Source organism: Miniopterus natalensis, chromosome 19 (assembly GCF_054644295.1).
Source record: "Miniopterus natalensis isolate mMinNat1 chromosome 19, mMinNat1.hap1, whole genome shotgun sequence".
Classification (NCBI taxonomy): Eukaryota; Metazoa; Chordata; class Mammalia; order Chiroptera; family Miniopteridae; genus Miniopterus; species Miniopterus natalensis.
In genome coordinates, this window is record NC_142099.1 from 15,804,172 (window position 1) to 15,821,455 (window position 17,284).

At 42.8% G+C, this 17,284-nt stretch overlaps 1 protein-coding gene across 2 annotated transcripts in view; it reads left to right on the top strand.

The window, feature by feature from the left end:
- Positions 1–301: 301 nt before the first annotated feature.
- The window catches only part of DNM3 (dynamin 3), a 348,064-nt gene continuing 331,081 nt past the window's right edge, over positions 302–17,284 (top strand). For both annotated transcript variants that reach the window (XM_016221402.2, XM_087827594.1), the window contains exon 1: positions 302–462. In XM_016221402.2, the coding sequence (XP_016076888.1) occupies positions 302–462 (161 nt within the window). The remainder of the gene's footprint in view (positions 463–17,284) is intronic.

Sequence of the window (17,284 nt, forward strand, 5' to 3'; positions counted from 1 at the left end):
ACTCCGCTGCGGAGCCCCGGCGGCCCAGGCGGAGGCGGCGGCCCGGCCGCAGCCGCGAGCGGTGCGTGCGCGCCGTCGGGAGCCCTGGGGCGGGGCCCCGGCGGGCGCGCCCGGAGCCAGGCCCCGCCCCGGCCCGCGCAGGCGCGCTGCGAGCTGGTAGCTGTCAGGAGCCCAGCTGCGGGCCAGCGGGATCCGACGTCGGCGCCCGACCCGGCGCACCGAGCCCCTCGCGGCCCGGCCCCCAGCCAGGAGGCAGAGGCGAGCGGGGACCCGCGGGCAGCCTGCGGGCGGCGCAGGCGGGATGGGGAACCGGGAGATGGAGGAGCTGATCCCGCTGGTGAACCGTCTGCAGGACGCCTTCTCGGCGCTGGGGCAGAGCTGCCTGCTGGAGCTGCCGCAGATCGCCGTGGTGGGCGGCCAGAGCGCCGGCAAGAGCTCGGTGCTCGAGAACTTCGTGGGCAGGTGAGCGCGGGGCGCAGGGGTGGCCATCCACTCCGGCCGTTGGAGCCCGAGGGGGTCCCGGGGGCTCCAGAGTGGTGGGCCAGGGTGCGGGCGGGGTCGTCGGGCCGCGGGCATCCTCCGTCCCCCCGCCCGGGGGCCCTCCTGTCTGCCTTTCATCCTGCGATACAAAGCCGTTTCCTCCGCGCCCTCCGGGGGGAGTGGGGGGAGGGGTGTCCGCCCCGGGATGGACTTCCCCTGGCTGCGCACGCCGGCCCTGGGCGGCCGGACGCGAGCGGCGCGTCCCAGCCCCTGTCCTGCGCGCCGGCCGCGCATCGCCTCCTTTCCTGCCGGCCTCCCCGAGGGGCTGCCGGGGCCGTGGGCTCACCCCTCCCCCGCCCCCCGCGGAGATGCCCCGCCGCCCGCCCCGCGTCCCCGCTCCTCTCAGCTGTGTCTACTGTTCGAGACAGTCGTCGCCTGCCCCTGGCAGGGGAGGCGGGGTGCGAGGAGAAAGACCTCGTTTGTTGCGGTGCAGCTTTATCCAGCGACGCTTCCCCACCATCCTCCTCCCAGGGAGTCGAGAATAAAAGGTGGTGTGTTCGCGGGAGCACCTAGTCACAGCTCCAGGCCTGTGCCGGAGAAACCGAGGCACAGACTCGGAGCAGGGCGACGTGGGCCGGGTTGCCCAGGTGCCATGTCATTCCTGCATCGTCTGGGAACTGACCAGCATCCTTCTCGCCCTCTCTCCGCGCTCCCTCCCCCAGCATCTTCCCTTCCCTAAGCTCGGATTTGGCCTCCGAGTCCTCAAGATAACGGGCTGCATCTCAATTATAGCCAGGAGTTTCTCCGTGACTCTTAATACAGAAAAAGCGAAAGCATTTATTTTGAATTGGGAATCAGCATTTCTTCCACCGAACCGTTCACGAGGGATTAAGTTACTTTAAGGGGCCTTGCCTGAGGAGTGCAGACATTTGCTAAGAAAAGCCCATTTGGAAGCATTATGAAAGCTGAAATCTGTTTCCAGGTGGAAACAGCCCGGAGAGTGGGCCCCAGCGGGGAGGAGCCAGAGATATTGTACTTTACTCTTTTTATTGGGCAGGTTAGTGATTGGGGATACAGAAGGGGTCCTGTTCCTGTTTGGTTTTTGTTGTTGTTAGTGTTCGGTGATTTAGATATCCCACCCCTCCTTTGGGAATGTTAGTACCCATAAAGTGCATTTTCTGTTTTCTCAGATGATGTTCTCTTACTCAGATGGTGCCCCCCTACCCCAACTAGAAAGCCAAGAAAACCTAATAAAAAAGTAAAATTGCCAACAATTGACTGGTATTTTTTAATAAGTTACTTAGTCACTTAGACTTGGTTCTATCATTTATTTTGAGCGGTGAGAAGAGTGATGGTAAATCATTTTGCCTACGTCATCATAGACATGATGAAGGGTTGGAGAAATATGTATTTCACACATGTACACACAACAGTCACATACTTAAGGGTTTTTACTTTCTTTGATTTATTGCTAATGAAATTCACTAAATTTAAACTAGTACGGTAGGGAAAGTGAGGTTTGATGACAGTGTATTTTTGGGTTTACAAACTCCAGAGCACTTGACATGATGCCTTAATAGTCATTTAACTACTTTTGGTTTTTAACCAGATACTTCAAGATTAAAATTGTAAGCAATTCAAGTGCAATTACTGTATTTTTATGCATCTTTTATATATCTACTTGGATTATTTGTGGCAAGAACTTTTAAATCTAATGTCAATTTTATGCATATACTCAATTCTGTTTTCTAGGTTTTCAAATCCTGACACATTCCTTAATTCCATAATAAATTGTACAGATTTCCCCTCACTAGATATATTCTTTTGAAATGAGAATTTTAAAAAAGAGATATGGAACAGTAAAATATCTTAGCTGGAACATTTTTCATGATAGAATAAAAAATAGGGACAATATAAATATTATATAAATCAGAGCATTTACCAGAATACATTAGTAATTTGTTATACTTTTAAAGTTTTACCAATAATTACTGTTAGACTGCCAAATCAAAGAACATAGAGGATGAACATAGAGGGAAAGCTCATTTAATAAATATATAAAGGAGTTATTATCTGTAGAGATGACACCTGCCTATCAGAGCCTATAAGGAGAACATTTAATTAAAAAGGTCATTTGATTTTTTAATAAAGGTTTCGGTCATTGAATTATTGAGGAACCTAATTCTAATTCTAAACCAGCCTTAGGGAAAAAGGAGTTTTCTCTTTTAATAGGAGATTCATCGTAGGCAGAAAAAAACTACTCATATTCCATTATAACCTTTATCTTTCTGTTATCCAGAAATTGTGCAGTAAAGATAAGGTTCTTTCCTTTGAGGATGGAACGTTCCTCTTTCACATGTTGTTAAGACCTCCGTGCAGTTTTCATGTTAAGACTGACTTATGTGCAGCTACTGAATGTAGTCATAAAACAAGGGGCCATTGCTTGTGTAAATTAATAGCATTTGCTCATTTATGCATGTTCTCTTCAAAATAATGGTGTATTTTCCCCTCAGTATTGACAATCCTTGCTTAGTGGACCAACCATATCTTCTCCTCTCAGATAGTTTGTTTATATTGATCTTTTTGGACACCACTGAATGAATTTGGATGTGGATGTGTTTGCTTCATTTAACTGTAGCTGTAAAGTCCAATTTTGGGGTGACACGTTTGAGGTTGTCAGGAATAAAATGAGTCGTGAATGAACTACTTGTTTGTGGTTTTTCTTGCTGAAGTGATGCATTTACATATTAATGTGGTATAGTGTGAGTCACCAGATTGTTCTTCTGGGTGTTCAGATGAGATATGTGCTGGCAGTGAGAGGCGGCTTGTCAATAGGGGCTGAGACTCATGGTCTGAATATAGGGGTTCACTTGCTGGCTTGGGGTCTGCCCATTGGTCTGGTTTGTGTAGGGAAGAACTGAATTTATTCAACTACCTTTACATCCAGTTTTTTCTTTTTGTGGTACAGTGAGATGATGATGATGATAATGGTTGACATTTATTGAGTGTTTGCTGTGTAAGCATCACGTGCTAGGCTAGGTGCGTTTACGTGGATAATCTTATTTAATCCTCATAAAACCCCAAAGAGAAAGGTACTCTTATGAGTCCCATTTTACAGAAGAGGAAATCAGGATCTAGAGAGTTTGAGTAACTTGCTAAAGGCTAGCTTAACATGGCTAGCTATGCTGGCGCTAGGATTCAGCCTGGGGTGTCAGGGCTCTGAACACATTCTCTGAAACCTGGGTGCCTTGCCCCGCCCCACGGAAACTCCCCAGTGCCTCTGATACATGCTTTTCACCTCTTTCTTTGATCACACTTCAAAGCACCGCCTAAATAAATAAGAAGCTGCTACATTAATACTTGTATTTATATTTATTTATGTATATCTACCTTGGCTCATTTCACGGAGGATTTGAAGCAACCCCTTAGGCGAATGCAGCGTTGGTTAGAACTTAAGTATATTTCTTTCCTATATTAGACATCCTTGAAGGGAGCTCTAGAATGTAATTGGGTTGTTTATTTAACTGTGTGTTTAGAGTGCATATAACTTGTTTATAGGGGTGTTAAGTGGAAACTGTACTAGTTGCTAATGTGCAAATGTTTTTTAATGATATACTTGTTAGAAACATTAGTTCTTCAATGCTAATTATCTAGACAGGATTCCACATTATTTTATTTTAGCCTGAGTGGCAAATAGACTTTCAATTTTGCACGAAAAGAATAGGTTTTGTGATTATTGGGACCAAATAAAAGATTTTTTTAAATGACTATGTTGAGGGGAGTTCATCTCAATGTGGAAATGTCAATTAATGTGTATTTATTTAGTTGTGAGGTTTCTAAAGATGGATCTGTTGATTATCAAATTAAAGATGTTTTGTGGGAGAGCTTTAAAAATGAGCCATTTGATGCTGTTGTTGAATGGACATGACCAGGTAATTTTTTAAAAATCCAAAAGTCAGGCATATGACTTAGATCAACACCAATCTATTCGTAAATCCTTTGATTTCAAGAGAGTATTTAAAAATTGAAGAGGTAAGAGTTTTCTAATTGCAAATGAGATTAGGCATGAAGCATCAATAGTAGTAAAGTTTCTTAATTCAGAAATAGGTTCGTATTGAGGGGAAAATATTTTTTTAAAATATCAAAGCATCCGAATTAGTGAATATTTTTCAACAAATGGCTTCCAGGTATTAAAGTTATTAGATAAATGGGTGCTATCAGTTAAAATGTGATAATTGTTGAAAATCATGCTTCATGGGTTCCAAGAGTCTATTTAAATAAAGTATCAGAAATATGAACTTTAAAATCCAACAATAAATTGCTAAAACCTGACACAGAAAATATTTTTGTTGAATTAACATCACATAATGTACTTTTAGGCTATCACAAATTTGCAGTTGGAATTAATTACCACAATCAACCTAATTTTTAAAATTAATATCCAAGAAGCAATACAATTAGATGAACTGGGTATGATATCTCTGTTTTAGAACTTACTTATGATAAACGAATATTAAAAAAATGGACTTTATTAACTTCTTTAAGAATGAAGTTGATTAACTTCTTTAAGGCAGCCGTTCAGAACTCTGGGGGAATGGAAACTTAATAGTTAGCTTATGCTGGAGGTAGGCTATTGGGTTTTCTACCAATGGAACACACATTAATTATATTAGGTGTTTTTTGGTTGTTTTAGGCAGCAACTTTTGCTAACGCTAATAAGCATAGTTCAATTATGAGGTTTACTTACTATTATGTTTTAATTTTAAGAGAGGACTACAAGTAACTAAAAGAAATAGATAATTTTTTCCTTTCCTACTAGAGCCAAGTCGAGAGAGCTCCAAGCTAATGTACTGTATAGAATGCCTAGCTATAAGCCTGCTTTGCAGTTTCTCACACTCTCAGCATTAATTTAGACATTCTAATGGATTATGTTATACTAAACACATTTCTGTAAAGTGGAAGGAAGATAGGGGTCAGTATTTGTTTAGCCTTACTGGGTGGCAGGCATGGCCACTGTACCACACTTTCCATGCCTTCCTTACCTGACCTGTTTTCACATCCCCATGTCAAAAGGGCAGGAAACTTCTGGTTAGAGAAACAAGTAATTTGGGAAGGATCATGGCTAGGAAATGGCCAAGCAGGGATTTAGCCTTGAACATGACATCTGTTGGTTCTGTTGAGAAACATGGGCAGTAAAGTCAATGAGCAGACATTTATTGAGTTCTAAGTATACTGGATAAGAATATAGACCCTGACTGGGTAGCTCAGTTCGTTAGAGTGTTGTCCTGATATGCCAAGGTTGTGGGTTCGATCCCTAGTCAGGGCACATACAGAAGCAACCAATGGATTCATAAATAAGTGGAACAACAAATTGATGTTGCACTCTGCTCTCTCTCTCTCTCCCTCCCTCTCTCTCTCTCTCTCTCCCTCTCTCCTCCTCCTCTCTCCTCTTTGTCTAGTGTATATATGGAAGTAAACTCATAAACCGGCAGCCTAAGGTATGAGACCACAATTTTCAAATGAGTTCATAAAATGAAGGCAGTTGGGTATAATGCAAACTAGTCGGAACAAAATAATTTATACTCTGTCAATTTATTTTTACAAAAAAAGAAAACAACCCCGAAAAACTACAGTTCTGAAATGGAATTGGGATATGAGTGGAAAGTAGACAATATGTGAGTTTCCAGTGTCATTTGGCAGCCGGTATCGTTCTAGCTCAAGGCTGCACGTACTGAAGTATCGATGTCAAAGCAGGGAGGTGGTGATCTGTGTCTCAGTGTCTGACTTGACAACAAGGCATTGAATTTAGACTGTCGCTTTGTCACAAAGAGATACCAGGTATTGGAGAGGGCCCAGGAGACGAGCAAGAAAGAAAAGAGGTTGGAGAGATTAAAAATATAACTGGATGTAGTGGAGGCTAATTGAGAGTGAGATGGGTCGGACCAGCTGCCCTGTGAGGACCTCAAGACATTCATACTTGAGAGTGGTGGAATTCTTTCTTTTTAAAGAGCATTTATTTAAAGTAGTGTAGTAAACCGAAGACAAAATGTCAGGGAATATGTTCAAAAGTCAAATCTGAGATGGAATGCATGGCTTAGAAAGAGGGAAAGATAAAGGCAGAGGGTTTACCTTCAATGATTTCTTGAGTTAATAATAATTCCAACAAATTAGAGGGTTTATTAATATCACATTAGTGATTTTTTATTTTTTATTTTGTCATAAGTAGCTTAGCTTTTCTTTTATCAGTAGCAAGGACTGGCATTTCACTAGCTCTATAAGACACTTTCTTCTGGCATCATTTTTGCTAACTTCCTGGAGCTACATTAGGATACAGAGAACCAAGAGATTTGCCCAAGGTCAGGAACAGAATCAAGAGCTGAGTTTGAACTTGGTGTTCAGAACTGGGAGCCCTGGGCCAGTTCATCATCTCTTCTCCCTCCTCTTATTGTTTTAAAGTGCCTCCCTCTCACCCTCACTCGGCCTCCTCCCATTCCCTTCCCTGGGACCAACCTTTCCTCCTCCTCGATAATCTCTATTACTTTTCTGGATAGCAGACCAGCAGCCCCATTTTATTTTTTTCCTATGTGCAATAGTGGAAGGAGACAGGGAGCAGGATTTTTCTCAGGCTTAGACTAGTTCATCTGGCTGAGATAATATACCCTAGAGTAGATTGTGACTTTTAGGGAACAGATAGGTCCAGGAAAAGATTAAATGAAATAGTGGATATTGTTAATATTTTCCTATCACGTGGGCATATCTAGACAGATTTGCCTGAGATGGTAACTAATAGGCCTTGCTTAAACCAAGAAAAGCTTCTGAAAAGTTGTATAGAAATAAATAATATAAATGGAAATGTTGCTATTTAAAGAAATGGGTGAACTTTTGATAAAATAAAAAATATATTTGTGTAGCAAATTCTCACCCTTCAGTTTGTCTGCTTCATATTTTTACTTTTTTGTGCTTGTACTCTTAGAGTGAGACCCTTCAATGTAGAAATTTTAACAATTAAGCCCTGGCCAGTGTAGCTCAGTGGTTAGAGCATCGGCCCTCACACTGAAAGGTTGCGAGTTTGATTCCTGGTCAAGGCCATGTACCTGGGTTGCAGGTTCAATCCCCCGCCCTGGTGGGGGCACGTGTGGGAGGTAAATAATCTATGTGTCTTTCTTACATCGATGTTTCTCTCTCTTTCTCTCTCCCCCCCCCCCCCCTTCCACTATCTAAAAATCAATGGGAAAAATATCCTCCGGTGAGGAATAACCAAAAATAAAAATTAACAATTAATTTCAACAAGCATTAACATTGTATTAAATCCTTAATGTTAATTGATAATAAAGGCAAGATAGTTATTGAGGTAAAGGATGCTATATTTAATTCATGAATTATATGAACAATATAGGACTGCTTTTGGTCTTGTTTTTCTCTAACATCCCTGCTGAAAGTACTCTGCTTCTAGGAGTTTAAAGTGGGTGCCTCGGTGCGCCCTTGTGATAGTGTCTCACTTTCATTTCCCACTACTTCAAGGTCTTGATATACGAGTGAGTAACATGTACATACCTACTAGGAGTGGGTAGGGATTCTGAAGGGCCTTGATGTCTATCATTTCAGTGGCTTGGAATGGAAAAAACTAATCCATTTAAATAAGTAATTTGATGGGTGACTAATCTTACTTATGATACTTGTTTTCTTAGATCCCGAAAAGGCCAATATTTGAAAAGGAGCCATTGTACCCTGGTGCTAGAGTGTAGGCTTTGCTGACTGGTGTTTCAGGCCCACCTTGACTCCTGCTGATAGCCAGGCTCCTCAGGGAGGCATTGACCCTCACTGGGACTTCGTTTTCTCATCTGCAGTGTAGAGATAATAATACAGACCTAATTTTGTGTGTGTGTGAGTTCTCAGTAAAATAATGCAAAGCATATGGCCCATAATATACATTCAATAATTGATGGCTACGATATTGTGATTTATAAGAAAAATATATATTTGGTTTTCATCCCAGGTTCCTGCTCACGGCTCCTCAAACCCTTGGAGTTTCCTAAGTGTTGACAACATAATAGTATTTTTTGTTATATTTGGATGTCCCTGGGTCTACTAAGGATGGGGTTGGGTTGCCAGAGAAACTAACCATGTGATTAGAGGGATGGAACTTTCAGCCCCTCCCACCACCCCTCCACCTCGGGGGAGGGGAGAGAGGCTGAGATTGATTTCAATTACTAAAGGCCAATGATTTAATCAATCATGCCTCATAATGAAGCCTCCTTAAAAGCCCAAAAGGATGGGTTCCAAGAGCTGGTGAACTTGGAAATATGGGGACAGTGACACACCTGAAGAGGGTATAGAAGCTCTGTGCCCCTTCCCCATACCTTGCCCTGTGCATCCTTTCATCTGCTGTTTGAGTTATATCTTTTATGATGAACCTGAAATCTAGAAAGTAAAGTGTTTCTCGGAGTTCTATGAGCCACTCTAACAAATTAGTTGAACACGAGGAGGGAGTCATTGGAACCTCCAGTCTACAGCTTGTTGGTCAGGAGCACTGGTAACAACCTGGGCTTGGGAATGGAATCTGAAATGTGTGTGTGTATGGGGGGCAGTCTTGTGGGATTGAGCCCCTAATCTGATGCTACTAACTCCAGGTAGCATCTGAATTAAATTGAATTGTAGGACACCCCGCAGATGTCTGAGAATTGCTTGGATGTATGGGGAACCCCTTCCAACACACAAGTTGGAGATTGTGTCCAGAACCTTTTAGGTGCCTTTAGAAGCACAGAGGGTTTTAGACAATCAACAGAAAAGAGCACATCTCTATAGAGAGGAAAGATTTCCTGAAAGAGGCAGGATTTGAAATGCACATTCAAGAGCAAGAATTTGATACGTTAAGATGGAGCCAGAGGCACAGTGGACACAGATGGCAGCTTCCTCTGACCCCCTCCCCCAATGGCTTAGGGTTGGTTCCATATTGTGTGGCACTACAGAATTCCAGACTGATTTACATTTGTTTTGGGTCCTTGAGGCAAACTGCAAGTTCTTTATTGGTGTTCCCCACAGTCTCTTGCACAAATCTGTTTTAGGTACTTAATTTTTATTGAGTTTTTACTAATTAAACTGTTGACTTGACTTAAGATGGGTTGGTATTGGGAGTGGAGATTCTGGCTTTTAGTAAGAGATTTATTTTTCAGACTTCTGAGATAAAGTTGTCTGTGCTTGATAAACTAATGCTCTTAGCATATGTGCCTCCATTTTTTACTTATCCCTTCAAGGCAAATATGTGGATATTTGTTAAGACCTACCCAAGGAACTTGTCAAAATTAGGGTTCCTGGGCTTTGCTCGTGGAGACTGACTCAGTGGTCCTGGAAGTTAGCCATTGTTTTTCAAAAGCTCCCCTGGTGCTTCTGATAAGTAGCCAGATTTGGGAACTGCCAAGCACCACTTCCACAATTCCCGTTATTTCTGCAGCTGTAGAAATGTGTTTTCCTTTCCCATCAGTACACTGCAACTACCCTCGCCAAGGTCACGGATGATCTCTGAACAGCTTAATTTACTTCCTACGTATTTCTGAAGTTGATCACTTGTGCTGAATTCCTACAACCACTGACTGAGTTCAAGCTGTCATCATTCATTTTCTGGACTATAGCAATAGACTTAATGTTTTCCCCATCTGTCTACCAGTCTACCTTCCACACAGCCATAGGATGATTGATACGGAACTAAAATGCGGTCGCTATCTTGGTGAAAAACTTCCCAATGCCAACAGCATAGAATCTAACCTGTGTGGCCCAGCCTTCTTGCTTATCTGTTGTTCTCATATACAGCTGTGTTTTATACCCTGCACACATTCACCACGCTCTTTTACATTTCTTTGCCTTTTCACATAGATCCCTTTATAGGAATAATATTATGACCCTTCACCAGGTTACCTGTTATCTTTAACTCAGGTCTCTTGGCCTCCTGGAAGCCTCAACAACCTTCAACTCTTATCCCTCCCAGGTTCCTTTTTCCTCTTCTGAGTACCTGTAACTCTGAGCAGTTCTTTAATAGTATACTTACTACAATGCATTAAATGATCTACTTCTGCCACTAAATTGTGAGCGTCTTGAGGGCAGAGTCTATTTGTTTATCTTCACTTGTAGCACATAGTAACTCCTAAATAAATACGGAATGGGTGAACCAGCAAATATAATGGAGAAGTTTCAGCCTTTGTCATACCTGGTTTATCTGCAGCATATGATGCTGTTCATTGGATGCTCACTGTGTGCCAGACAGTGTCTTGAGCAGCAAAAAGACAATAACTGAGCAGGCACACTCCCTGTCATTGTGGAGCTTGCAGTCTAGTGAAAAGACCAATGATAAACAAATAATAAATGTGTATTTATAAGTCAGTATGGATGCTGTCCCAGAAATGATCAGGACATGGGGATGGAGCATGACAGAGGGGGGAGTATTTATAGGCTGATCAGGGAAGCCTGTCTCTGATCAGGGGGCATATCAGCCAAAGGACAAGGGATCAGTCCCAGGAAGAGCTAGGCTAAAGCATTCCATGCAGAAGGAACAGTAGACACTGAGGCTCTGGGATGTGAACTAGCCGAGTGTTGGAGGGACTTAAGGTAAGTCTGTGTCACTGGAGCCCATACAGAAGGGGAGAATGTATGGCAAAGGATGGTAGCCAAGGGGACTTCAGTAGGTTTTGTCAAAAATAGTTTAGCCCTGGTCAGGTGGTCAGTTGGTTGGAGTGTTGCCCTGGCCCAAAGGTAGAAGGACCAAGCAACTGGTACGGACATGGGGGACACAGAGAGTTAGCTGCTGGTGGGGGGGCGATGGGGGGTTCCATGAGGCGATGGAGAGGGAGGAACAGAAAGAAAGAGGGAGAGGTGTGAGGAGGACAGCCGAGGAAATGGGAAGGTGAGCTCAGTAGAGAAGTGTACTCCAAATGGATGTGAAGTTGCCCTTTGGTAAGTCAAAAACAGTTTCATGCTCTTTGTGAAATAAAGTTTTATCAAGCCACTCTCCTGCTAATGTCCCCGTCACCCAGCTTCCTGGCATGACATACTGTTTCCTTCGCCCTCCGCCACCTGCCCCTTCCCCTCGCCCACCCTCCCCATTCACTGTGTTTAGTCCTGCTGAACTACTCAGGTCCTAGAGTGTGTCGAGCCCTTTCATGTCCCCAGGACTTAACACGTGTCCCCCTCTACCTGGAAGGCTCTTCGGGTTCCTCTTTGCCTAACTGTACTTACATTTCAAGACACAGCTGTCACCTCTTCTTGGAAGCTGAGCCCACAGGTAGAAGGGCCTCACTGAGGTGTGTTGAAAGGCTGGAGATGCTCAGAGCTGTGTTGCGCTGTTAGCTCTTTGAACACAGAATTATCCAAAGAGGTGGTGTTGTGCTCACAAAAAGCCAAATGCTTTTGAATGTATGTGACTTTCTGAGTTTGTTTCCTCATTTGCAGAATGGAGATAATACACTTGATCTCAATTCCTTTTGCAAAGCCTAAAAAGTGGCTTTTAAATGCCTAGTACATAGACTCCTCAGTAAGTGATTAGTTTACGAAATAGTGCTTAAGCCAAGATTTCTATGTAGCAAAACATGCCTAAGAGATCATCTCCGTTGCAAGGGCCACCAGGACACCTGCTTGGTTTAAAAGGCTACATTTCCTTGGCATAATATTAGGAGGACCTATAACTGAAGACTGTTTTTCTAAAAGGTAATATTTCTTCAGAATGACTTGTAGGTTTCCTGGCTGGGACCTGTGGGTGGGTGAATGGAGGAATACATTAGGTGTAGAAGGAAAGTATGTCTATTCGGATCTACCCTGCCTATTTTCCAGTAAGGTCTCCAGATGCCCGAGCATGAAGGGGCTGTGGCAGTGAGGATAAGACCTGGGAACTGGTTAAAAGGAGCTAACAGCTCATGATAAGGCTTGCCAGGGTAGAGGACAGACTCCCAGTTGTCTACAGAACAGTCGGGACTTGTAGAAGCATAGTGTTGAATGGAGGCCCCTGAGCTTGGAAAAGGGGCTTTCCTATTAGGCTGGAACTGAGAAAAGCACAAGGAGACCACAGTTTATGTACATAATATATATACAACAAGCACCTCTCTTTGGAATGGGATACAACATTTATTGTTGAATTGCCATTGTAAGGCCTATTTTATTCGGTAGCTTCTCTCTTTAGAAAATGGTATATAAATGATACATTTATAAATTGTGTTTTCTTAAGGCATTGTATTATTATTACATTAGAGATGCTTTAATGTTCAGAGTTTGCTTGCCAAAAGTTTATAATTCTTGCTCGAAAATTTTTTTTCTTATCACGTAGCTTAGAGCTCTAATTTAGAGAGAATCTTTTTGTGAGGCTAAGTTGTTTTATAATTGAATTAATCATTCTTTAACTTGCCTTTTAAAACACAGACATTTAAAACCTAGGGGGTTTTGTTAGTTGGAGAGAAACACTCCTGTAATTCATAAGAAGTTAGCTACCATCCCTGCAAATAAAGCCATTTTTGAATTTAAATTTATTGGCACCCTGCTTTCCCACAAAGAATTTGAGGTGGCTTTCTACAAACCATACTTATTTATTCATTTATTTTTTAATGAATAATTCTAGAGTTATCAGGCATGTGAAATGAAACAATGAAATGAAAGAGAAGAGGCAGGACCAAGAAAAAGAAGAAACTAAGGTAAGACTGAGAAATGGAGAATAGAAAATTTCCACACGTGAAGATTATCATAAGAGTGAAGCTGAACATGGGTAAGCTCCCTGGTAGTCAGGGAGAAAATATAATTTGTTATCAGAAAGAAGAAAGAAACATTCATACTTTTACCGTTTCCTCTAGAGCTGAGTCAAAAACAAATTCTCACATTTTATAACAACCAGTAATAGCTTCCTTCCTCAGTGATCTCGCCCATTATCAGGGTTCAGCTGGGCAGGTGACTTTGGGATCTTGAGCCTGGATCCCAGCCCTGTATTTTCAGATCCATGCTGAGATTTCAGACTTTTACTAACAGATACATCATCTTCCCCAGGAGGCTCATTTCCTCTGTTAGTTCTCGTAATCAACAAACCTTGAAACTTTTATATTTTCCTCAACGCTCCTCTCCCCACACCTGCTAAGTTTTGTGAGTTCCACGTCTCTGCGGGGCTTTTCCATTTCTGTAGCTCTTGCCCCAGCTCAGAACTCCCTTCCTTCTTGCCTGCCTATTGCAATTGCTTGTCTAAGGGCCTTCGTTCTCCAGTGTCAGCCCTGTCTAAACCATCTTAAATGCTTTAGCAGAGTCCACAACCTCAATCGTCATCACTCCCTTTTCTTACACAGTATGAGCCTGACTTCTTGGCATCACATTTAAAGTGATCCCACTATCTGGCCACCAGCTACTTTCAGCATTTTTTCCATTCCTGTCTCTCACACAGCAAAGGTACCACCTCCTGGAACATTCCTTCCTCTCCCTTGTGTCATCGCCCCTAGTGCTCCCTCCATCTCAAGTGCTCTTGCGCTTTCTACTCCTCTCGTTTATTTCAGTTTGTTAAAACTTTACCGCGTGTTTGCTGGTACGCAGAGGGCTGTGCTAGCTATTGTGGATTCCAGGAAAGGACGCTTACCCTCTCCCTCAAAGATCTCAGGGTATTCGGAAGAACAGGCAAGTTCAAGTCCACATACTGCTTCTTCTGCGGAGCCTTTCTAATCGCCCAGTGTATGTGGATTTTACTTTCTTTTATTTATTTTTTTTAAAGCCTTCACTTGTATTTTTTACAAGTGAAAAAATAAGCCTTATTGACATCCTAAATAGGGCTTATTTTTTATGCTCCATTATTTTATAAGCTCCTCTGTGCCACATCACCTGCATCCCAAGCTCCCAATGGGTGGCACATCGTGTCGCATAGTAGGTGTTCAGGAAGTTTCCTCAGGGTTTCGTATGTGGTCAGTTGGCTGAGATGACACATACATCCTGAGAATAGGTATCACTGCCTGTCAAAACACTCACTGTCAGTAGTATTTTTAGGATTTTGTTTTAATATGCGGCTTTTAGGCCTTCTTTTATTTTATTTATTTATTAATGTTTGTTTAAATTGATTTCAGAGAGAGGAAGGGAGAAGGAGAGAGAGAGACAAAACATCAGTGATGAGAGAGAGCCATTGATCGGCTGCCTCCTGCACACCCCGGACTGGGGATCGAGCCCTGACTCGGAATTGAACCGTGACCTCCTGGTTCATAGGTCAACCCCAACCACTGAGGCACGCCGGCAGGGCTAGGCCTTATTTTAAATGCTTAGGTGCATGTAAGGTTCTAATAAAGGCCAAGCATTTTGAAATGTTTTGAATGGGTGTAACTGCACGTGCCGAGCGCAGCCTTTGAAGTCGGCAGGAACTCCGCACAGCGTGTGAAAAGCTGGGAATGGTCAGAGCAGGGGTCGGAGTCAGACCTGCAGGGCAGGCCTCCCAGAGGATACGGAAGGTCAGACTTGGAACAGATTTGCAGCAAACTCCTATCCCGAGAGAGGTGAGGGCTTTGAAATTTGATACAATTCTGGCCTGTGGAAATGGTTACTGGTTAAGTACTTGAGTGCTCTCCTTGCCCCTACCATGATTACTTTATCTCACTAAAAACTCTGTATTTTAATATGGCTGTTTATGCTTTCAACGTCAAATATTTGGTATATAGAAGTCACATCTGTACTAGGCTATAAGAGTGTCACATTTGTGGTTCATCGTGTCCATAATTCTTCTGCTAATAAACACCTAAGTGATGTGTTACAGGGAGACTCAGAACATATGGGGGTTTTTTCAGAGGTTTAATCCTAAACTAAGGTTAGATGCACCTGAAGTATCTTTCATATATTTATGGTGCTGTTACTCACAAATTTGCCTGCATTTCCTTTGAATCTCCTTTATTTAGACCTAATCTCTTCTTGGAATAATGTATCTTCGTATTTATAATCTACTTGGAAATTATCAACAGGCCCTGATTTTACATGCGCCAATGTCAAAGGGAACCCTGTTAGCTAGTGTTTGGCATTGATGGGGTTTACTTCTGTGTGGTACCCTTGGTCATATATCACAAGTATGCATTTATATGTCTGTATTTACTGTAATCTACCACACTTTATCTATCAAAGATGCCACGACTTTAAGATGCACTGTTATTGTGTATGTAGCTAACCAAGAAAGAGAAATCCAGTGTCAGTGCAGTCCTTCCCCATCACTTAGAATTTTAGTTTTATATTTATTGGAGAAGCTCTCAGACTTTAGGAATAGACTTTTCTCATCTGTCACTCTTGTGCATATGTAAGTTGTAAAATGTAAATGAAATAAATTGGTTAATTATTCCCCAAACTTCTCCACGTTGGGCCCAACTCATGAATTACTCCTTCATGCATGACTGATGCTGCGCTTTTCCACCCAGCACCATCCCCCGTGCTGTTCAGGCTGTCAGTGGTGTCTTGCTTGAGTGAGAGTAGTGTTCTTTCCTTACACACAGGATCTCTTAGAGTCGACCAGGTCTGGAATTCTTTGGTTCATGCCCTGGGACCTGCCCTCCCTGGTGAGGGTGTCAGGTGGTATCCCGAGGACAGCTCATGGCATGCCAGGCATCCGTCTTCCCCGTGGTCTGCCTGGGCCAAGGGGTACAAACTGGCGCGCCCTGAAGCACTTGGTGCCAAGCCAAGGGATTTTTCCTGTTTTCAACCCCGGCACTGCAATTTGCGCATTGTGTGAATGAGCGGAAAGTTTTCAGCAAGAAATAGCTTCGTGCCAGATCTATTTGAAATGTCAGATCCACCTATTTAATGGCATCTTCGCAGATGCATAATTGAGTTAGAGATGTCACAACTTAGACAAGTTTTCAGGCAGAAAGCAAGGAGAATCAGCTACCCTCTTTTAAGTTAATGCTTCTTGGCAACTGGGGCCTTATTGAGCAGGGAGCAGCCTTACCTATTGAACAACCTAAGTTTTTATTTGCTCTCTTTCATTGATATTGTGATAGCAGGAAGAGAAGGAATGAAAGAAGTGTCCAAGTGACCTTTATAGAATTTCTCAAACCACAGTTTGAGAAATAGCCAGTTGTTCAGGCATGTGCTTGTTGTAGGTCTAGCTGAACATCACGTATGTGAGCTTTTGGAGAAAACGGTTTTGTGAAAGCTTTGGGGCACACACTGTTGCTTTGCCCTCTGAATTAAGGGATATGAAAACACCAGCTCGTAGCCCAGGTGCCGTTTCCTTTGCCCTCCCGTCTGGTGCTGCCTCCACGTGCCCGCAGAACTGTCATCTGCTTGCTCACAGCTTTGGCCACACAAGGTCTTAGCAGAGTTCCAGGTTCCCAGGATCTCTGGTGTGTGATTTCCACTGTTGTTGAGTTTGTCTCTCCAGAGGCATTTCCTCACAAGGGAAGTGGGTAGTTACAGCTGTCTCTTCTAGTTGACTGTTGAACTGTGCTGGGTTACTGTAGAATTTCTCTTCTCTAGTATAAAATCATGTTTTTTCCTGCACTCATATCCACATAGGAACCAAAACTCTTGACCTCAGATTTCCCGACTGTTTATTTTCTCTTTTTCCATTTGCTTAATTACAAATGGATTCATGTCATGAATGGTGACCATTGGTTGTCCAAGAGACGTGATGCTGGGTTATTATTGCTAAAGTATTTTACTACTCTACCTTATTTTTTTGTTTGAGTGTTTGATTGTTGTTGTTTTTGCTGTTTTTACCTGCCAAAGAGAACATTTAAAATGTAAACGTAATCTCCGAATAACTCAGAGGTCACGTATTATGTGTTTTCTCCAGGAAGATAGATTCTATGGATTTAAGAGGCAGTAGATTCTT